The sequence below is a fragment of the Hyla sarda genome, chromosome 8, assembly GCF_029499605.1.
Source record: "Hyla sarda isolate aHylSar1 chromosome 8, aHylSar1.hap1, whole genome shotgun sequence".
Classification (NCBI taxonomy): Eukaryota; Metazoa; Chordata; class Amphibia; order Anura; family Hylidae; genus Hyla; species Hyla sarda.
Genome location: NC_079196.1, coordinates 215301997 through 215325908, shown reverse-complemented (window position 1 = coordinate 215325908; position 23912 = coordinate 215301997). Strand labels below are relative to the sequence as shown.

At 45.4% G+C, this 23912-nt stretch overlaps 1 protein-coding gene across 5 annotated transcripts in view; it reads right to left on the bottom strand.

Annotated features, from left to right (window-relative positions):
- CACNA1H (calcium voltage-gated channel subunit alpha1 H) overlaps positions 1 to 23912 on the bottom strand; it is a 531346-nt gene that overhangs the window by 148985 nt on the left and 358449 nt on the right. For all 5 annotated transcript variants that reach the window (XM_056533793.1, XM_056533794.1, XM_056533796.1 and 2 more), the window contains one exon: positions 23328 to 23604. In XM_056533793.1, coding sequence (XP_056389768.1) covers positions 23328 to 23604 — 277 coding nt within the window. The remainder of the gene's footprint in view (positions 1 to 23327; positions 23605 to 23912) is intronic.

Genomic DNA, 23912 nt, shown 5'->3' with positions numbered 1-23912 from the left:
AAGTCAGTAATAAAATCCATACCAATCAGAGACCAAGGTTGTTCGGGAACAGGCAGAGGAAGAAGAAAACCAGCGGGCTTCTGGCGAGGAGTCTTATCCCGGGCACAGATAGTGCAGGCTCGCACAAAGTCCACCACATCAGTCTCTAGAGTTGGCCACCAATAGAAGCGAGAGATGAGTTGCACAGATTTCTTGATGCCCGCATGACCTGCGAGATGGGAGGAGTGACCCCATTTGAGGATTCTGAGGCGTTGGCGTGGAGAAACAAAGGTCTTTCCTGGAGGAGTTTGCCTGATGGAGGCTGGAGAAGTGGAAATCAGGCAGTCAGGAGGAATGATGTGTTGCGGAGAGAGTTCAATTTCAGAAGCATCTGAGGAACGAGAGAGAGCATCGGCCCTAATGTTCTTATCAGCAGGCCGAAAGTGAATTTCAAAATTAAATCGGGCAAAGAACAGAGACCACCTGGCCTGACGAGGATTCAGCCGTTGGGCAGACTCGAGGTATGAGAGGTTCTTGTGATCGGTGTAAATAATAACTGGAAATCTTGATCCCTCCAGCAGATGCCTCCATTCCTCAAGTGCTAATTTAATGGCTAGAAGCTCTCGATCCCCGATGGAGTAGTTCCTCTCCGCCGGAGAGAAGGTCCTAGAAAAAAACCCACAAGTAACAGCATGCCCGGAAGAGTTTTTTTGTAGAAGGACAGCTCCAGCTCCCACTGAGGAGGCATCAACCTCCAATAGGAAGGGTTTAGATGGGTCAGGTCTGGAGAGCACGGGAGCCGAAGAGAAGGCAGACTTGAGTCGTTTAAAGGCGTCTTCCGCTTGAGGAGGCCAAGACTTGGGATCGGCATTTTTTTTGGTTAAAGCCACAATAGGAGCCACAATGGTAGAAAAATGTGGAATAAATTGCCTGTAATAATTGGCGAACCCCAAAAAACGTTGGATGGCACGGAGTCCGGAGGGGCGTGGCCAATCTAAGACGGCAGAGAGTTTATCTGGATCCATTTGTAGTCCCTGGCCAGAGACCAAGTATCCTAGAAAAGGAAGAGATTGGCATTCAAACAGACATTTCTCAATTTTAGCATAGAGTTGATTGTCACGAAGTCTCTGAAGAACCATACGGACATGCTGGCGGTGTTCTTCTAGATTGGCCGAAAAAATTAGGATATCATCAAGATATACAACAACACAGGAGTATAACAGATCACGAAAAATTTCATTAACAAAGTCTTGGAAGACAGCAGGGGCGTTGCACAGGCCAAAGGGCATGACCAGATACTCAAAGTGTCCATCTCTGGTGTTAAATGCTGTTTTCCACTCATCCCCCTCTCTGATGCGGATGAGGTTATAGGCGCCTCTTAAGTCCAATTTAGTAAAGATGTGGGCACCTTGGAGGCGATCAAAGAGTTCAGAGATGAGGGGTAAGGGGTAGCGGTTCTTAACCGTGATTTTATTAAGTCCGCGGTAGTCAATGCAAGGACGTAGAGAGCCATCTTTTTTGGACACAAAGAAAAATCCGGCTCCGGCAGGAGAGGAGGATTTACGGATAAAGCCCTTTTTTAGATTCTCCTGGACGTATTCAGACATGGCAAGAGTCTCTGGGGCAGAGAGAGGATAAATTCTACCCCGGGGTGGAGTAGTGCCCGGGAGGAGGTCGATAGGACAATCATAAGGCCTGTGAGGAGGTAGAGTCTCCGCTTGTTTTTTGCAGAAAACATCCGCGAAGTCCATATAGGCCTTAGGGAGACCGGTTACTGGAGGAAGCACAGAGTTACGGCAAGGGTTACTGGGAACCGGTTTTAGACAGTCCTTGGAACAAGAGGGCCCCCAACTCTTGATCTCCCCAGTGGACCAATCCAGGGTTGGGGAATGAAGTTGAAGCCAGGGAAGTCCAAGGAGAATTTCCGAGGTGCAATTGGGGAGGACCAAAAGTTCAATCCTCTCGTGATGAGATCCGATGCTCATTAGAAGGGGCTCCGTGCGGAAACGTATGGAACAGTCCAATCTTTCATTGTTTATACAATTGATGTAAAGGGGTCTGGTGAGACTGGTCACTGGGATGTTGAACCTGTTGACGAGAGAGGCCAAAATAAAATTTCCTGCAGATCCAGAGTCCAAGAAGGCCACAGAAGAGAAGGAGAAGGCAGAGGCAGACATCCGCACAGGCACAGTAAGACGTGGAGAAGCAGAGTGGACATCAAGGATTGTCTCACCTTTGTGCGGAGTCAGGGTACGTCTTTCCAGGCGGGGAGGGCGGATAGGACAATCCCTCAGGAAGTGTTCGGTACTAGCACAGTACAGGCAGAGGTTCTCCATGCGGCGTCGAGTCCTCTCTTGAGATGTCAGGCGAGACCGGTCGACCTGCATAGCCTCCACGGCGGGAGGCACAGGAACAGATTGCAGGGAACCAGAGGAGAGAGGAGCCGAGGAGAAGAAACGCCTCGTGCGAACAGAGTCCATATCTTGGCGGAGCTCCTGACGCCTTTCGGAAAAACGCATGTCAATGCGAGTGGCTAGGTGAATAAGTTCATGAAGATTAGCAGGCATTTCTCGTGCGGCCAGAACATCTTTAATGTTGCTGGATAGGCCTTTTTTAAAGGTCGCGCAGAGGGCCTCATTGTTCCAGGATAATTCAGAAGCAAGAGTACGGAATTGTACGGCATACTCGCCAACGGAAGAATTACCCTGGACCAGGTTCAACAGGGCAGTCTCAGCAGAAGAGGCTCGGGCAGGTTCCTCAAAGACACTTCGAATTTCCGAGAAGAAGGAGTGTACAGAGGCAGTGACGGGGTCATTGCGGTCCCAGAGCGGTGTGGCCCAAGCCAGGGCTTTTCCAGACAGCAGGCTGACTACGAAAGCCACCTTAGACCTTTCAGTGGGGAACTGGTCCGACATCATCTCCAAGTGTAATGAACATTGGGAAAGGAAGCCACGGCAAAGCTTAGAGTCCCCATCAAATTTATCCGGCAAGGATAGTCGTAGTCCAGAAGCGGCCACTCGCTGCGGAGGAGGTACAGGAGCTGGCGGAGGAGATGGTTGCTGGAGCTGTGGTAGTAACTGTTGTAGCATAACAGTCAGTTGAGACAGCTGTTGGCCTTGTTGCGCAATCTGTTGTGACTGCTGGGCGACCACCGTGGTGAGGTCAGCGACAACTGGCAGAGGAACTTCAGCGGGATCCATGGCCGGATCTACTGTCACGATGCCGGCTGGCAGGTAGTGGATCCTCTGTGCCAGAGAGGGATTGGCGTGGACCGTGCTAGAGGATCGGTTCTAAGTCACTACTGGTTTTCACCAGAGCCCGCCGCAAAGCGGGATGGTCTTGCTGCGGCGGTAGTGACCAGGTCGTATCCCCTAGCAACGGCTCAACCTCTCTGGCTGCTGAAGATAGGCGCGGTACAAGGGAGTAGACAGAAGCAAGGTCGGACGTAGCAGAAGGTCGGGGCAGGCAGCAAGGATCGTAGTCAGGGGCAACGGCAGGAGGTCTGGAACACAGGCTAGGAACACACAAGGAAACGCTTTCACTGGCACTAAGGCAACAAGATCCGGCGAGGGAGTGAAGGGGAAGTGAGGTGATATAGGGAAGTGCACAAGTGTAAAGACTAATTGGAACCACTGCGCCAATCAGCGGCGCAGTGGCCCTTTAAATCGCAAAGACCCGGCGCGCGCGCGCCCTAGGGAGCGGGGCCGCGCGCGCCGGGACAGAACTGACGGAGAGCGAGTCAGGTACGGGAGCCGGGGTGCGCATCGCGAGCGGGCGCTACCCGCATCGCGAATCGCATCCCGGCCAGAGGCGGTATCGCAGCGCCCCGGGTCCGTGGAACCGACCGGAGCGCTGCAGTGAGAGGAGTGTAGCGAGCGCTCCGGGGAGGAGCGGGGACCCGGAGCGCTCGGCGTAACAGTAGTTATATTCTTGTACATAGGAGCAGTATTATAGTAGTTATATTCTTGTACATAGAGACAGTATTGTAGTAGTTATATTATTGTACATAGGGGCAGTATTATAGTAGTTAAGCAGCAATTGTCAATGGCACTCACTTCACTTTAAACTTCACTACTTCATATTAAAAATAGCATCGGTGGACATCGCGTAATCGTTGCCCCATGTCTCACCGTTCATTGTCCGCTGATGCGGTTCCCAGACCTCCGTTTCCCGATGTCCACCGATGCCGTTTTTAATTTGAAGTATATATTTTATAGGTGGCAATATACTTCAGCTGTTTCAAAACTGCAACTCCCAGCATGCCTGGGCAGCCAAAGTCTGTCGGGGCATGCTGGGAGATGTAGTTTTCCAACAGCCGGAGGCGCCCTGGCTGGAAAACTCTGACTTACAGATGCGGAGGTGTACTGCGCTTCCATCCCACAGAAAACCTCATGTAGTGTTTTCCGCAGCAACATAGGGGACTGGCTCTATGGAGATGCATATTTCATGTTTGGTTTTGGTGCATAATCAGCATTTTGTTCTTTTTCTTTACGCCGCAAGCACCATGAAATTGCTTATTTTTCTAAATTCGGCATCACTGTTTTTTTCCCAGCACATCTCTCCCCCCCTGCCCCCCCCCCCCCCCCCCCCTGCCGTTCCCCTAAAGTTTCCTAAACCCACAGACTGGCAGAGCTTTACATCCGAATACCTCACTCTTAAAGGGAAACTCCCCTTGGAGAGTTTAGCAAAGATAATAAGTGGGTGCCCTAATATTCAACTGTGATCAGATGTAATCTGTGGGAGAATCTAGCAGTAACACACTATCACTAACAAACCGGAGAATATAGCAGTAAGTATTCAATTTCCCTACAGCTCCCCCGCAGGAAAAATAAAGTATTGCACAGTTTCTAGAGCACCAATGAAAACTCACGCTCAGGCCTTGTCCACTAGAAGGGAGACCCCCCGCCTGGACCCCAGTGATCAGCTGTAACCTGTGAGGGAATCTAGCAGTAAGTGTTCCATTTCCCTACAGCTCCCCCACAGGAGAAATGAAGCATTGCAAAGTTCCTAGAACACCAAAGGAAACTTAAGCTCAGGCTATCTCCATTAGAAGGGAGACCCCCTGCCCAGACCCCAGTGATCAACTGTAATCTGTAGGGGAATCTAGCAGTAAGTGTTCAATTTCCCTACAGCTCCCCCGCAGGAGAAATAAAGTATTGCATAGTTTCTAGAGTACCAATGAAAACTCACGCTTTGGCCTTCTCCATTAGAAGGGAGACCCCCTACCAGGACCCCAGTGATCAACTGTAATCTGTAGAGGAATCTAGTAGTAAGTGCTGAATTTCTCTGCAGCTCCTCCGCAGGAGAAATAAAGTATTGCATAGTTTCCAGAGTACCAATGAAAACTCATGATCAGCCAGTGTGGAAAACCTCCATTTGGTGTCGGCAGCCTCCTCTTATGAAACCAACTGATTGATTTATGTGGTTGCAATGATTGTGCAGCAAATGGACGCAAGCTTTTAATATATATTTGGGTACTACCATATGAGTATTTTATGTGCTGTGTATGAAAGTACATTCCTGGCACTACAAGGTGGTATCATGTGAGCGGAAAATTCTGTGGCAAATGGAGGTAATCTTTAAATCTATATTTGTGCACTTTATGTTGCTATTAATATAACAGTATTATACTGGCACTACCAGGCGGTATTACATGGGCAGAAATTTTGTGGCTACAGGAGGGTAAGTTTTAAACTTTTTAAATTTTGGGTACTTCTCAGGAACAGCAGGGTATAACCATATTTACAACCTGGGAAAGTGAATAGTGACACATAGCGGCTCAGTAATGGATGTTACTCTGATAATACCGCCCCATGTACGGGGTCTTCTCCCTCTTGAATTACGTGACCTTTCCCAGACCTCTAATATAAATAGAATGTCTAGAATCCGGTCGCTGATAGAAAAGATCTGGTCTGCAAACTGCTCGTAATTTTTATCAATGTCATGGATGCATGCCAGCTACCTTTGGGTCCTAAGAACGCTGGAGGCTGTCACCCAGCTTTCCTGGCCTCCAGACTAGGAAACATCCCAAGTTACTCTATGGCTGCGTTCTATTTTTTATTATTTTTTATTGAAAATTTACCTTTATTTTATTTTGCACTGACCTCAGTTTTATTTAGCACTCTGTAAAATAATGAATGGATGTAGAAGAGCTAAACCTGTAGTTGATTTGTGTTTTTTTTCCCAACCAGCGTGCCTCCAGCTGTTGCAAAACTACAACACCCAGCATGCCCGGACAGCCAACGGCTGTCCGGGCATGCTGGGAGTTGTAGTTTTGAAACAGCTGAAGACACTCTGGTTAGGAAACTCTTGTCTTTGTTGGTTTTAGCATTGTTCATACTGTGGGTGATAAGCTCCTTAGAACCAGTCATATAGTGGCAAAACAGCAGTCAGAGACAGAAACCCAGAAATAACATTTAAACAGGGCTTTTCCTGTAACAAACGAAATACAGCCGTCACATTCAGTCATAAAAACACAAAATAAATACTTCTTTTCCAGCGCAAACTATACAGAAAAAACTTAGCTGTCTATACAGGTGGCTTACTACCAGCCAACCAAAGCATTACTCACACTGGTTATAATGCCCCCTTACAAACCAGTGGTGCAGGTCACTTGAAGCCTCACTAGCAGAATGACTTTTACCTAGTTGTAAAGCACAGTGATGAGCTGTCTTCAGCACCTATGTTGATCTGTGCCAGTCTTAAAGGGGTACTCTGGTGTAAACCTTTTATTTATTTATTTATTTTTTATTTTTTTATCAACTGGTGCCAGAAAGTTAAACAAATTAAATTACTTTAAATGACTAATTAAAAAAAATCTTAATCCTTCCAGTAGTTATTAGCTGCTGAATACTACAGAGGAAATTATTTTCTTTTTGGAACACAGAGCTCTCTGCTGACATCACGAGCACAGAGCTCTCTGCTGACATCACGAGCACAGTGCTCTCTGCTGACATCTCTTTCCATTTTAGGAACTGTCCAGAGTAGGAGGAAATTCCCTTAGCAAACATATGCTGCTCTGGACAGTTCCTAAAATGGACAGAGATGTCAGCAGAGAGCACTGTGCTCGTGATGTCAGCAGAGAGCTCTGTGTTCCAAAAAGAAAAGAATTTCCTCTGTAGCATTCAGCAGCTATTAAGTACTGGAAGGATTAAGATTTTATAATAGAAGAAATTTACAAATCTGTTTAACTTTCTGGCACCAGTTGATAAAAAAAAAAAAAAAAGTTTTCCACCGGAGTACCCCTTTAAAACCTAAAGTGGCCCAGGAAGGGAATGAGAGTCCCCAATACCAAAGCTGCCTTTCATCCCATAAAAATTCAGGCCAGATAACAAGCCTTAGCAAAATCCTGGGATTTTAACTCTTTCTGGATTTGCCACATCTCACCCAGCTTTCCCTGGATGAGATATGCACTTCCTGAAATCTAGTATCCACATATGACAGGTACCTTCGGGGAAATAAAGTGATCCCCGACCACCATTACTGTCACTGTCTATCACTACATATAGCGTGTGAACTGGGACAAGATGGTTCTGATGCGTCTATATGAATTGCATTTGCAGTTAAAGGGGTACTCTGGTGAAAAACTTTTTTTTTTAAATCAACTGGTGCCAGAAAGTTAAACAGATTTGTAAATGACTTCTATTAAAAAATCGTAATCCTTCCTGTACTTATTAGCTGCTGAATACTACAGTGGAAATTATTTTCCGTTTGAAACACAGAGCTCTCTGCTGACATCATGAGCACAGTGCTCTCTGCTGACATCATGAGCACAGTGCTCTCTGCTGACATCTCTGTCCATTTTAGGAACTGTGAAGAGTAATAGGAAGTCCCCATAGCAAACATATGCTGTTCTGGACAGTTCTTAAAATGGACAGAGATGTCAGCAGAGAGCACTGTGCTCGTGATGTCAGCAGAGAGCACTGTGCTCGTGATGTCAGCAGAGAGCTTTGTGTTTCAAAAAGAAAACATTTTCCGCTGGAGTATTCAGCAGCTAATAAGTACATGAAGGATTAAGATTTTTTAATAGAAGTATTTTACAAATCTGTTTAACTTTCTGGCACCTTAGAGTACCCCTTTAACCACAATGTATAATGTACAGATTCGGCCAAACGACATACACGGCTCTGCTACATCTCTCCATCTATGGATAGTGCACTGCAGACTGTAGCTCTGACGCCACAAATAACACACGCATTAGACAAGGTGACAAACTCAGTGCTGCTACATCTACCTGTATCAAGGGCAGCTGTGCTGTAGATCATCTACACCTGCATTTCCTTAGCCCGTAATGACATTAAGGAATAGCAGGGAGATCATTTCTGAGACTGATGATGTGGATTTTCTTTCTGCCAACAACAATTTGCTTGCAATTTGTGTCTCCATTAGCGGGCTCAGCGGAGTGGGGCGCATCCGTCTCCTGGAAGACGTCTTCATTCTGTCCAGTAATCAGAGCTTGTATTGGCCCCGGCGCCCCACTCCTGAGCTTTACCTAATCCGCCTGATTCTCTATCAATTTTGGGGGAATTAGGCGGATTACACCGGCAGGTAAATGTCCTCTGATACCGTGTTTGGAAGTAAATAGGTTTACATGTGGTGGAAAAGGAGAAAGGAGCCTGCGCAGAGGTGGTCAGTGGTGGCAGGCGGAGGTCAGTGGTGACAGGCGGAGGTCAGTGGTGGCAGGCGGAGGTCAGTGGTGGCAGGCAGAGGTCAGTGGTGGCAGGCGGAGGTCAGTGGTGACAGGCGGAGGTCAGTGGTGACAGGCAGAGGTCAGTGGTGGCAGGCGGAGGTCAGTGGTGACAGGCGGAGGTCAGTGGTGACAGGCGGAGGTCAGTGGTGGCAGGCAGAGGTCAGTGGTGGCAGGCAGAGGTCAGTGGTGACAGGCGGTGGTCAGTGGTGGCAGGCGGAGGTCAGTGGTGGCAGGCGGAGGTCAGTGGTGACAGGCGGAGGTCAGTGGTGGCAGGCAGAGGTCAGTGGTGGCAGGCAGAGGTCAGTGGTGACAGGCGGTGGTCAGTGGTGGCAGGCGGAGGTCAGTGGTGGCAGGCGGAGGTCAGTGGTGGTAGGCGGCTGTGTAGCGTCTCCATGCAGGTGGAGGTCAGTGGTGGCAGGCGGAGGTCAGTGGTGGCAGGCGGAGGTCAGTGGTGGCAGGCTGTGGTCAGTGGTGGCAGGCGGAGGTCAGTGGTGGCAGGCGGAGGTCAGTGGTGGCAGGCGGAGGTCAGTGGTGGCAGGCGGAGGTCAGTGGTGGCAGGCGGCTGTGTAGCGCCTCCTGCTCTGGGATAGTTACCCAGCAGAATACTATGTCACACACCTCATGCACGACACGTCTGATCTGATTAGCAGCGCTGTCACCCGCCATAAATGAAAGCTCTCCCTCTTCTATTTCCTCCGCTCACTGTCTGTCACATCGCTGCCCATCTGGATGATTTGTGGGAGGCCTCCCCGGGAAGGAGGGGGGCAGATTAGGATTCCAGTGAGCCAAAGAAAATCCTAAATCTTCAAATGTTATTCCCTAACCTTGTGCTGTAAAAGCAAATGAACAACAGATTGTGGCTCAATAAAAGGGATAGGAAGATGGATGAATAGATAGATAGATAGATATGAGATAGATAGATAGATATGAGATAGATAGATATGAGATAGATAGATAGATAGATAGATAGATATGAGATAGATAGATATGAGATAGATAGATAGATAGATATGAGATAGATAGATAGATAGATAGATATGAGATAGATAGATAGATATGAGATAGATAGATAGATATGAGATAGATAGATATATAGATAGATAGATATGAGATAGATAGATAGATAGATATGAGATAGATAGATATATAGATAGATAGATATGAGATAGATAGATATGGATAGATATGAGATAGATAGATAGATAGATATGAGATAGATAGATAGATATGAGATAGATAGATATATAGATAGATAGATATGAGATAGATAGATAGATATGAGATAGATAGATATATAGATAGATAGATATGAGATAGATAGATATGAGATAGATAGATATATAGATAGATAGATATGAGATAGATAGATAGATAGATATGAGATAGATAGATATATAGATAGATAGATAGATATGAGATAGATAGATATGAGATAGATAGATATGAGATAGATAGATAGATAGATAGATAGATATGAGATAGATATGAGAGATAGATAGATAGATGGATAGACAATGCTGCTGCATTCTTCTGTTGCTGTATATCTAGCCTAGTAGCGTGCACCTGTAGGCCAGGTCCATATAATAGTTTGGTATCAACTAAAGTGCTGGCTGACTTATTCTTTGTCTGTATTGCACATACGGGGGAGGGGCTACCTCCATGTTGGCCTTGCACCCCACCCACCTCTATCAGGTGTATATAGCAGCACTATTATAGTAATACTATATACGGGGGAGTGGCTACCTCCATGTTGGCCTTGCACCCCACCCACCTCTATCAGGTGTATATAAGGTGTCTTGGATGTTCCAGATCCTGCCATGCTTACTGAACTGTTCACACAGAGGCATATTCACAGTGTAGGGTCCGTCCCAGGAGGCTACCTTATCGCGGTGGGACGGTCCAAGCTATTTGACCGCCGGCGGAGACAAATTTGCGAGCTAAGTGCCTCACTATTTCATAGTTTCACATTTGCATCTATTACACCATAGCTGTATAGTCTCCATGTTTTATCTGCATATTCATGTTGCACCTATATCCTTGTGCTGGCAGTGTGCTGCTGCATTCTTCTGTTGCTAGATAGATGGATAGATATGAGATAGATATGAGATAGATAGATATGAGATAGATAGATATGAGATAGATAGATATGAGATAGATAGATAGATATGAGATAGATAGATATGAGATAGATAGATAGATATGAGATAGATATTAGATAGATATGAGATAGATATTAGATAGATATGAGATAGATAGATAGATATGTGATAGATAGATATATAGATACAAACTTGAAGGAGAGCAGCACACCAGAGTAGAAAAATGGTAGTGGGTGCAGGTCAGTCGCAGGGGCCCTGGTCCTGGGTCCAACACGGTAGATCATAAAAGGAAGTTGACTGCAGCACATCAGCGTATCCAGTTAAAGAGTTGTATCTTTATTCCATAGATACAAAGACTACATTTCTGTGGTCTCACACCACCATTGTCGAGTCCGTGGTGGTGTGAGACAACAGAAACGTAGTCCTTGTATCTATGGAATAAAGATACAACTCTTTAACTGGATACGCTGATGTGCTGCAGTCAACTTCCTTTTAGTATCTAGATAGATACAAAATCCAAAAAGACAGTGGCACTCCAGGTGTACAAAAAGAAAAGGGGTTTATTCAAAAAGCGTGAGGCGATGTTTCGGCTGGCTCACTCACTTTCATGCTTGAAAATGGCTGGGCGAGCCAGCCAAAACATCGCCTCACATTTTATTTTAATAAACACCTTTTCTTTTTGTACACCTGGAGTGCCACTGTCTTTTTGGATTTTGTAGCTAAGGGGGTCCCTGACCTAAACCTGACACAGTGGGCACCCGCGCACCTTTTCTATTAGGAGTGCTGCTTTCCTGGACTTGTCTAGATAGATAGATATGAGATAGATGAGATAGATACACTGCTCAAATAATAATAATAAAGGGGACACTAAGATAACACATCCTAGATCTGAATGAATGAACTAATCGTATGAAATACTTTCCTCTTTACATAGTTGAATGTGACAACAAAATCACACAAAAATTATCAATGGAAATAAATTTATCAACCCCTGGAGGTCTGGATATGGAGTCACACTCAAAATCACAGTGGAAAACCCCACAACAGGCTGATCCAACTTTATGTAATGTCCTTAATACAAGTCACAATGAGGCTCAGTAGTGTGTGTGGCCTCCACGTGCCCGTATGACCTCCCTACAACGCCTGGGCATGATCCTGATGAGGTGGAGGATGGTCTCCTGAGGGATGTCCTCCCAGACCTGGACTAAAGCATCCGCCAACTCCTGGACAGTCTGTGGTGGATGGAGCGAGACGTCCCAGATGTGCTCAATCGGATTCAAAGTCTGGGGAACGGGCGGCCAGTCCATAGCATCAATGCCTTCCTCTTATAGGAACTGCTGACACACTCCAGCCACATGAGGTCTAGCATTGTCTTGTATTAGGAGGAACCCAGGGCCAACCGCACCAGCATATGGTCTCACAAGGGGTCTGAGGATCTCATCTCGGTACCTAATGGCAGTCAGGCTACCTCTGGCAAGCACATGGAGGGCTGTGCAGCCCCCCAAAGAAATGCCACCCCACACCATTACTGACCCACCGCCAAACCGGTCATGCTGGAGGATGTTTCAGGCAGCAGAACGTTCTCCACGGCGTCTCCATACTCTGTCACGCCTGTCACATGTGCTCAGTGTGAACCTGCTTTCATCTGTGAAGAGCACAGGGCGCCAATGGCAAATTTGCCAATCTTGGTGTTCTGTGGCAAATTCCAAACGTCCTGCACGGTGTTGGGCTGTAAGGACAACCCCCACCTGTAGACGTCGGGCCCTCACACCACCATCATGGAGTCTGTTTCTGACCATTTGAGTGGACACATGCACATTTGTGGCCTGCTGGAGGTCATTTTGCAGGGCTCTGGCAGTGCTCCTCCTGCTCCTCCTTGCACAAAGGCGGAAGTAGTGGTCCTGCTGCTGGGTTGTTGCCCTCTTACGGCCTCCTCCACATCTCCTGATGTACTGGCCTGTCTCCTGGTAGCGCCTCCATGCTCTGGACACTACGCTGACAGACACAGCAAACCTTCTTGGCACAGCTCGCATTGATCTGCCATCCTGAATGAGCTGCACTACCTGAGCCACTTGTGTGGGTTGTAGACTCCGTCTCATGCTACCACTAGAGTGAAAGCACCACCAGCATTCAAAAGTGACCAAAACATCAGCCAGGAAGCATAGGAACTGAGAAGTGGTCTGTGGTCACCGCCTGCAGAACCACTCCTTTATAGTAGGGATCGACCGATATCGTTTTTTTTAGGGCCGATACCGATAATCGGTGGAGGTTAGGGCCGATAGCCGATAACTTATACCGATATTCCGGTATAAGTTATCGGCTATTTATCCCCCCACGACACCGCTACAGATCATTGATTTAAAGCGAGCGCTTTAAATCAATGCACTGCAGTGGCTTTTGCGGTGCCATAGGCCGCCGCCGCCACCCCCTGCCTGTCCGGGGGTCCTGAGACCTATCACCGCCACCACTCCCCCCACTGCCGCACCGCCTGCTGTATTAGTCAAATATGTGTGTAGTGTGTGTATTAGTCATATATGTGTGTAGTGTGTGTATTAGTCATATATGTGTGTAGTGTGTGTATTAGTCATATATATGTGTGTAGTGTGTGTATTAGTCATATATATGTGTGTAGTGTGTGTATTAGTCATATATATGTGTGTAGTGTGTGTATTAGTCATATATATGTGTGAAGTGTGTGTATTAGTCATATGTGTGTAGTGTGTGTATTAGTCATATATATGTGTGTAGTGTGTGTATTAGTCATATATGTGTGTAGTGTGTGTATTAGTCATATATGTGTGTAGTGTGTGTATTAGTTACATATATGTGTGTAGTGTGTGTATTAGTCATATATGTGTGTAGTGTGTGTATTAGTCATATATGTGTGTAGTGTGTGTATTAGTCATGTATGTGTGTAGCGTGTGTATTAGTCATATAAGTGTAGTGTGTGTATTAGTTACATATATGTGTGTAGTGTGTGTATTAGTCATATATGTGTGTAGCGTGTGTATTAGTCATATAAGTGTAGTGTGTGTGTGTATTAGTTACATATATGTGTGTAGTGTGTGTATTAGTCATATATGTGTGTAGTGTGTGTATTAGTCATATATGTGTGTAGTGTGTGTATTAGTCATATATGTGTGTAGCGTGTGTATTAGTCATATATATATGTGTGTAGCGTGTGTATTAGTCATATATATATATGTGTAGTGTGTGTATTAGTCATATATATGTGTAGTGTGTGTATTAGTCATATATATGTGTGTAGTGTGTGTATTAGTCATATATATGTGTGTAGTGTGTGTATTAGTCATATATATGTGTGTAGTGTGTGTATTAGTCATATATATGTGTGTAGTGTGTGTATTAGTCATATATATGTGTGTAGTGTGTGTATTAGTCATATATATGTGTGTAGTGTGTGTATTAGTCATATATATGTGTGTAGTGTGTGTATTAGTCATATATGTGTGTAGTGTGTGTATTAGTCATATATATGTGTGTAGTGTGTGTATTAGTCATATATATGTGTGTAGTGTGTGTATTAGTCATATATATGTGTGTAGTGTGTGTATTAGTCATATATATGTGTGTAGTGTGTGTATTAGTCATATATATATGTGTAGTGTGTGTATTAGTCATATATATATGTGTAGTGTGTGTATTAGTCATATATATGTGTGTAGTGTGTGTATTAGTCATATATATGTGTGTAGTGTGTGTATTAGTCATATATATGTGTGTAGTGTGTGTATTAGTCATATATATATGTGTAGTGTGTGTATTAGTCATATATATGTGTGTAGTGTGTGTATTAGTCATATATATGTGTGTAGTGTGTGTATTAGTCATATATATGTGTGTAGTGTGTGTATTAGTCATATATATATGTGTAGTGTGTGTATTAGTCATATATATGTGTGTAGTGTGTGTATTAGTCATATATATGTGTAGTGTGTGTATTAGTCATATATATGTGTGTAGTGTGTGTATTAGTCATATATATGTGTGTAGTGTGTGTATTAGTCATATATATGTGTAGTGTGTGTATTAGTCATATATATGTGTGTAGTGTGTGTATTAGTCATATATATGTGTAGTGTGTGTATTAGTCATATATATGTGTAGTGTGTGTATTAGTCATATATATGTGTAGTGTGTGTATTAGTCATATATATGTGTGTAGTGTGTGTATTAGTCATATGTGTGTAGTGTGTGTATTAGTCATATATATGTGTGTAGTGTGTGTATTAGTCATATATATGTGTAGTGTGTGTATTAGTCATATATATGTGTGTAGTGTGTGTATTAGTCATATATATGTGTAGTGTGTGTATTAGTCATATATATGTGTGTAGTGTGTGTATTAGTCATATATATGTGTAGTGTGTATTAGTCATATATATGTGTGTAGTGTGTGTATTAGTCATATATATGTGTAGTGTGTGTATTAGTCATATATATGTGTGTAGTGTGTGTATTAGTCATATATATGTGTAGTGTGTGTATTAGTCATATATATGTGTAGTGTGTGTATTTGCAGGCAGCAGGACGGATCACCCTATAGATCCCATAGAGCTGAGTGCGGTGGATGAGGACGATCAATTACACATAATAGATTCATCCCGCTCCCTCTGAATTTGTACAACTATAAATTTCGTCTCCATAAGTGCGGCCGTGCCTCCACATAACACCGTGCAGTCAATTCCTCGCGGTTTCATCTCCGCTGTCAATCTCTCTCTCTCTCCCTCTCAGCAGCGACATTATCTGCATTTTACACCCAAAGCTATAACATTCTTCTTCATCTACAGCCAGAACGTGCCAAGGTGCCCTGTACAGTGCTGCGCTGCAATCCTACAACCCAGCGCCCCGTACAGTGCCGCGCTGCAATCCTACAACCCAGCGCCCCGTACAGTGCCGCGCTGCAATCCTACAACCCAGCGCCCCGTACAGTGCCGCGCTGCAATCCTACAACCCAGCGCCCCGTACAGTGCCGCGCTGCAATCCTACAACCCAGCGCCTCGTACAGTGCCGCGCTGCAATCCTACAACCCAGCGCCTCGTACAGTGCCGCGCTGCAATCCTACAACCCAGCGCCCCGTACAGTGCCGCGCTGCAATCCTACAACCCAGCGCCCCGTACAGTGCCGCGCTGCAATCCTACAACCCAGCGCCCCGTACAGTGCCGCGCTGCAATCCTACAACCCAGCGCCCCGTACAGTGCCGCGCTGCAATCCTACAACCCAACATGTACACAGCTGCTCTAAGGCGGCATTCACCAGGAGAAGAGATTGACCGCTCACCCAGTATTCCCGCACGGATCCACCAGCCCCGCCTCCGGCTCCACTCACGGAATATAGAGATACTTCCAGCACCAGGATGCGGTATAAAAATGGGTATATTTATTGATTCAAAGACAGGCTACAATACACGGATAACTCTGACGCGTTTCACGCTTTCGCGCATAGTCATAGAGACTCTATGACTAAGCACGAAAGTGCGAAACGTGTCAGAGTTATGCGTGTATTGTAGCCTGTCTTTGAATCAATATATATACCCATTTTTATACCGCATCCCGGTGCTGGAAGTATCTCTATAAGGCTGCGTTCACACCACGTTTTTGCAGTACAGTTCCCGTATACGTCTTCAATGTGAAAACCATATGAAACCGTATTGAAAACCGTACACATTGACTCTCCATTGAAAACCGTACGCATTGACTCTCCATTGAAAACCGTACGCCAAAAGATGCATCAGGTTGTGTCCGTTTTGCATCCTGTAAGGTTTTGTCAGTTTTTTTTCTCGTACCCAAAACTGTAGCCTACCACGGTTTTTGGTCCGGGTGAAAAACTGTATTAAACCGTATGCGTTTTTTTTTTTTTACATGAGAGTCAATGGGAACCGTACAGAACTGTATGTGCGTACGGTTCCATCCGGTTTTCACCATACGGTTTTTGACTTTGCACAGTTTTTTTATCTTGGAATTTCAATCAAACAAGTGAAACTTTATTCATAATGGAGTGAAAAGTTAAATACGTATACAGTTTTTTCTTAAAGGGTAACTCTCATTAAAATAAATTTTTGCTATTGCACTCCTTATGGTAAATAAAAAAGATTTCTAATATACTTTGTTTAAAAAAAAAAAATGTGCGCCTCCAGCCGTCGGCTGTCCGAGCATGCAGGGAGTTGTAGTTTTGCAACAGCTGGAGACACAACATTGACAAAGGCTGCATTCACACCACGTTTTTGCAATACAGTTCCCGTATCAGGTTTTTGATGAAAAACTGATTCCTCAAAACCTGACTAAACTGTATCAAAATGGGTGTACAAATTTTAACCTGTATATGGTTTAAAAATGATTACACGGATTTGTCTACACTGATACATTGTAACAAACCCTCATACATAAACAACTAGCTGAGTACTTAGCATTACCCGGCCTTCTTGCCTAAACCTTACGGGAGAGGAAAAGCAACAATGATATATAAATAACACAATATTAGGGGAGTACTGTCAGCCTTGCACTGTGTACTGCCTGCCACCCAGCTTTTCCCAGTCTCCTCAAGAGAATAACTGTCTGGTAAAGCAAGAGTGAAGAGAGAGTCAGCACCAGACCAGATGCCGTTTGAAGCTTTTGCGATTGTGGTGAAATAGATCATTATATTATCTGGGATCTGGGCCGTCTGAATTTACTGTGATCTTTTCTCATATGTCTGGGAAAGCAGCCATATTGGAGCTCTTGGGAAAGCTGGATGGCATCCATACTGTGTGAAACCAGCTTTCCAAGTCTCCTGAAGCCCCAGCAGTGATAGGCTGCTCGTCCTCACTCCAACTGTGCTCTCTCCCCCATCAATCTTCTCTCAGCCTGCAATAAATCTTCACTCCCCTGCCCGCCCTTTCCCTGCCCCAGCACAAACTATTCTCTGCACCCACCTGCTGGACAGTTATATCATACTTTACCATGACATTGTTCTGGTGGCAGGATGTGTAAAACTCCCGGACAATCTCCGCAGCTCGAAAGCAACGCGATCATGAGATGTATCGGAAGTCCCATAGATTTGCATTGGACTTTCCGTACATCTTTTGATCTTGTTACTCTCCGGATGTGGAGATTGCCGTCCAGAACAACATCATGGTAAAGTATGATTTAACTGTCTGGGCTCTGCTGTTTTACTCTTGGGCTGTGGAGATTGCCTGGGAGTTTTAAACATCCTGCCACCGGATCAACATCATGCTAAAGTATGATTTAACTGTCTGGGCTGTGCTGTTTTACTCTTGGGCTGTGGAGATTGCCTGGGAGTTTTAAACATCCTGCCACCGGATCAACATCATGGTAAAGTATAATTTAACTGTCTGGGTGTCGCTGGAGATTGTCGGAATCAGGAAATTCATAAACTCTACTATATTTTTAGTTGACATACAAGTAACGTGTACCAAGTTTAAAGGGGTACTCCACTCGGAATTTTTTTTTTTTTTAAATCAACTGATGACAGAAAGTTAAACAGATTTGTAAATTAGTTCTATCAAAAAATCTTAATCCTTCTAGTACTTATCAGCTGTTGTATGCTCCACAGGAAGTTCTTTTCTTTTTGAAATTCCTTTCTGTCTGACCATAGTGCTCTCTGCTGACACCTCTGTCCATGTCAGGAACTGTCCGGAGAAGGAGAGGTTTGCTATGGGGATTTGCTCCTACTCTGGACAGTTCCTGACAGGGACAGAGGTGTCAGCAGAGAGCACTGTGGTCAGACAGAAAGGAAATCCAAAAAGAAAAGAACTTCCTGTGGAGCATACAGCAGCTGATAAGTACTGGAAGGATTAAGAGTTTTTAATAGAAGTTATAAATATGTTTTACTTTCTGGCACAAGTTGATGTAATTTTTTTTTTTTTTCCAGTGGAGTACCCCTTTAATAAAAATCCCACTTTACACAGTGTAAACATAGCCCAAGACTATACATATCGTTTTAAACCATGCTAGCACATTGTATTTTTGCCTGATTGTTTTGGGGCCATAAAACGCCCCTTAAGACATTGTTTTTACTGTTCAAAAAACTGGCAAAAATATACCATTACAAAACAGAACTTAATAGTAAAACTGATGTTAGCGCACACACATTAAAGGGGTACTCCGCTGTTCAGCGTTTGAAACAAACTGTTCCGAATGCTGGAGCTGGCGCCGGGAGCCCCACGTCATAGCCCCGCCCCCTCAATGCAAGTCTATGGGAGGGGGGTGACGGCTGCCGGCTCCAGCGTTCGGAACAGTTTGTTCCAAATGCTGAACAGCAGATATAATCCACCTGTGTGAACTTACCCTAAAGGAATATCTGCAAAACTGCCTCTATGGCGGATTTTCTGATGACCCATTAAAGTCAATGGTAGCAAAATCCGCTGCGGATTTTCCGCAGCAAATAGGCTGCGGAAATTCCGCAGGTAATCCGCCCATGTGAACGTACCTTTAAAGGGGTACTACGGTGAAAAACTTTTTTCTTTTAAATCAACTGGTGCCAGAAAGTTAAACATATTTGTAAATTACTTCTATTAAAAAAATCTTAATCCTTCCAGTACTTATTAGCTGCTGAATGCTACAGAGGAAATTCCTTTCTTTTTGGAACACTGATGACATCACGAGCACAGTGCTCTCTGCTGACATCTCTGTCCATTGTAGCAACCGTGCGTAGCAGATATATGCTAAGGGCAGCATGGTGGCTCAGTGGTTAGCACTGCTGCCTTGCAGTGCTGGGGACTTGGGTTCAAATCCCACTAAGGGCAACAATAAATAAAGAGTTATTATTATTATAATAACATCAGCAAAGAGCACTGTGCTCGTGATGTCATCAGAGAGCATTCCAAAAAGAAAAGAATTTCCTCTGTATTATTCAGCAGCTAATAAGTACTGGAAGGATTAAGATTTTTTAATAGAAGTGATTTACAAATCTGTTTAACTTTCTGGCACCAGTTGATTTAAAAGAAAAAAAGGTTTTCACCGGAGTACCCCTTTAACTAATACTCTCAACTATCCTATCAGTATATTTTTGATAAGTAGAAGGAAACAAGAGGAAACCCACACAAACACAGGGAGAACATACAAACTCCTTGCAGATGTTGAAATGATTTGAACCTAGGACTCCAGCGGGGCCAGATACCAGCACTAACCACTGAGCTACAGGATAAAAATTGCCCATTTTACATGCAAAGCAACTGAAAAAAGGGTGAAAATAAATGGTGTGAACGTGGTCCTTTAAGACGTCCCCCTTCCCATAGGTTTTCCTTCCTGTTGTGATTCCATTACCGAGCTGCGGAGGGAACGGCGCAGAATTTACACAACGCAGTTATAAGTAATGAAATGAGGGAACCTGAAAATTGGAACGGTTCATGTAAAATACATCAGGGATAGTGAGATGCGATTAGGATGGTTTGAGGGAATCCGAAGTGACAGCAGCATCAGACCAAGACGTAATGACAAGTACGGTGAAGGCGTCTTTACATAGACCCCACTGTGATACCTTCTGCATCCGATACCTCCTGATGACCATTCGGGCAATGGGGTAGTGCCCTCACGTTCATGGTAACAATGGGGTAGTGCCCTCACGTTCAGGGTAACAATGGGGTAGTGCCCTCACGTTCAGGGTAACAATGGGGTAGTGCCCTCACGTTCAGGGTAACAATGGGGTAGTGCCCTCACGTTCATGGTAACAATGGGGTAGTGCCCTCACGTTCAGGGTAACAATGGGGTAGTGCCCTCACGTTCAGGGTAACAATGGGGTAGTGCCCTCACGTTCATGGTAACAATGGGGTAGTGCCCTCACGTTCAGGGTAACAATGGGGTAGTGCCCTCACGTTCATGGTAACAATGGGGTAGTGCCCTCACGTTCAGGGTAACAATGGGGTAGTGCCCTCACGTTCAGGGTAACAATGGGGTAGTGCCCTCACGTTCAGGGTAACAATGGGGTAGTGCCCTCACGTTCAGGGTAACAATGGGGTAGTGCCCTCACGTTCAGGGTAACAATGGGGTAGTGCCCTCACGTTCATGGTAACAATGGGGTAGTGCCCTCACGTTCATGGTAACAATGGGGTAGTGCCCTCACGTTCAGGGTAACAATGGGGTAGTGCCCTCACGTTCAGGGTAACAATGGGGTAGTGCCCTCACGTTCAGGGTAACAATGGGGTAGTGCCCTCACGTTCATGGTAACAATGGGGTAGTGCCCTCACGTTCAGGGTAACAATGGGGTAGTGCCCTCACGTTCATGGTAACAATGGGGTAGTGCCCTCACGTTCAGGGTAACAATGGGGTAGTGCCCTCACGTTCAGGGTAACAATGGGGTAGTGCCCTCACGTTCAGGGTAACAATGGGGTAGTGCCCTCACGTTCATGGTAACAATGGGGTAGTGCTCTCACGTTCAGGGTAACAATGGGGTAGTGCCCTCACGTTCATGGTAACAATGGGGTAGTGCCCTCACGTTCAGGGTAACAATGGGGTAGTGCCCTCACGTTCAGGGTAACAATGGGGTAGTGCCCTCACGTTCATGGTAACAATGGGGTAGTGCCCTCACGTTCAGGGTAACAATGGGGTAGTGCCCTCACGTTCAGGGTAACAATGGGGTAGTGCCCTCACGTTCATGGTAACAATGGGGTAGTGCTCTCACGTTCAGGGTAACAATGGGGTAGTGCCCTCACGTTCAGGGTAACAATGGAGTAGTGCCCTCACGTTCAGGGTAACAATGGGGTAGTGCCCTCACGTTCATGGTAACAATGGGGTAGTGCCCTCACGTTCAGGGTAACAATGGGGTAGTGCCCTCACGTTCAGGGTAACAATGGGGTAGTGCCCTCACGTTCAGGGTAACAATGGGGTAGTGCCCTCAAGTTCAGGGTAACAATGGGGTAGTGCCCTCACGTTCATGGTAACAATGGGGTAGTGCTCTCACGTTCAGGGTAACAATGGGGTAGTGCCCTCACGTTCAGGGTAACAATGGGGTAGTGCCCTCACGTTCAGGGTAACAATGGGGTAGTGCCCTCACGTTCAGGGTAACAATGGGGTAGTGCCCTCACGTTCAGGGTAACAATGGGGTAGTGCCCTCACGTTCAGGGTAACAATGGGGTAGTGCCCTCACGTTCAGGGTAACAATGGGGTAGTGCCCTCACGTTCATGGTAACAATGGGGTAGTGCCCTCACGTTCATGGTAACAATGGGGTAGTGCCCTCACGTTCAGGGTAACAATGGGGTAGTGCCCTCACGTTCATGGTAACAATGGGGTAGTGCCCTCACGTTCATGGTAACAATGGGGTAGTGCCCTCACGTTCATGGTAACAATGGGGTAGTGCCCTCACGTTCATGCTAACAATGGGGTAGTGCCCTCACGTTCAAGGTAACAATGGGGTAGTGCCCTCACGTTCAGGGTAACAATGGGGGGAGGGGGGGGGCAGTGGTAATCCAGTATTAGAAAGACAAAGCTAATTTTTTTTTAAACAGTGCCACCCCTGTGGTCAGTTTGTGTGTGGTATTGCAGCTCAGTTCCATTCACGTGAATGAAGCCAAGTTGTAATACCACTCACAACCTGAGGACAGGGGTGGTGCTGTTTTTGGAATAAATTATTATGGATGACCTCTTTAAAGTTTTAGGCCCCTGCTGCCTAATAGCATTGTGCTCACCTGACTGGAATCTATCATGTCTACTATAAGGGTTTATTCACACAGCAGAATTTCCGCATGCGGAATTCTGCCTCAAATGAAAGCCCAATAGACTTATATGGGATTCCGCACTCCCATTCACACTCCAGAATTTCCGCATGCGGAATTCCGCCTCAAATGAAAGCCCAATAGACTTCTATGGGATTCTGCACTCCCATTCACACTTCTGAATTTCCGCTTGGGGAATTCCGCCTCAAATGAAAGCCCAATAGACTTCTATGGGATTCCGCACTGCCATTCACAATTCTGAATTTCCGCTTGGGGAATTCCGCCTCAAATGAAAGCCCAATAGACTTCTATGGGATTCCGCACTCCCATTAAGGCTAGGTTCACACTGCAGAATTTCTGGGCAGAATTTCTGCCGGAGAATGAGCAGGCGGCACTAGGACCGAGCACACTGCATTGCTGCTCCCATAGACTGCAATGCATTTCTGGGTGGATCTTTTGGGAGATCTGCTCAGAAATGCATTGCCATCTATGGGGACGGCAATGTAGTCCACGCGGTCCTAGTGCTGCCAACTCGATCTCCGGCAGAAATTAGGCCCAGAAATTCCACAGTATGAACATAGCCTAACACCCCTGAATTTCTGCATGCGGAATTCTGCCTCAAATAAAAGCCCAATAGACTTCTATGGGATTCCGCACTCCCATTCACATTTCTGAATTTCCGCATGCGGAATTCCGCTAGCGGAATTCCGCAAGCGGAAATTCAGAAATGTGGATGGGAGTGCGGAATCCCATAGAGGTCTATTGGGTTTTCATTTGTGGAGGAATTCCATATACGGAAATTCTGCCATGTGAATAGACCCTAAGGCTCCCATAACCATGATTCCCTTGGGCCCAGACCCCCTCACCCATGACATATACAGACTCGCTCACCTGAAATATGGCTATCCAGGCGTAGCCAATGTTATCAAAATTAATGGCCCCTTTGTGAGGATTGACTTCTCCGGGTTTGCATACGTTGTAGAACTGGTTCAGATCGCAGTTGTTCCTGCTGCCGAATTCTGGGAAGTTGAAGTTGGAGCAGTCGATTTTGGGGGGGATGTCCTGGCACTTCAGCATCCCGTTGTCTCGGTGAGATGAGCAGATATACGGGTTATCCTCCGTATCATCCACCTGGTAATACGGCCTCAGGGAGGTGAGATTGTAGCTGCTGTAGAGAACAAAAAGCATTATTATTAGTTTTATTGACATTTTTTTTTAAAACAAACTTTAACTACAATATAGAGAAACAATACAATAGTAAAGAGAACTGACACATTGGTGCAGACCAGCGGCTGAACATATTAGTGGCTAATAAGTCTGCTGCTTTGTCTATGGGATCAGGATATATAGTGTATTTATACACCTCCCCTCCAGCTCTATCTGTATACTGCTGCTTTGTCTATGAGATCAGGATATATAGTAGTTATACACCTCCCCTCCAGCTCTATCTGTATACTGCAGCTATCTCTATGTGAT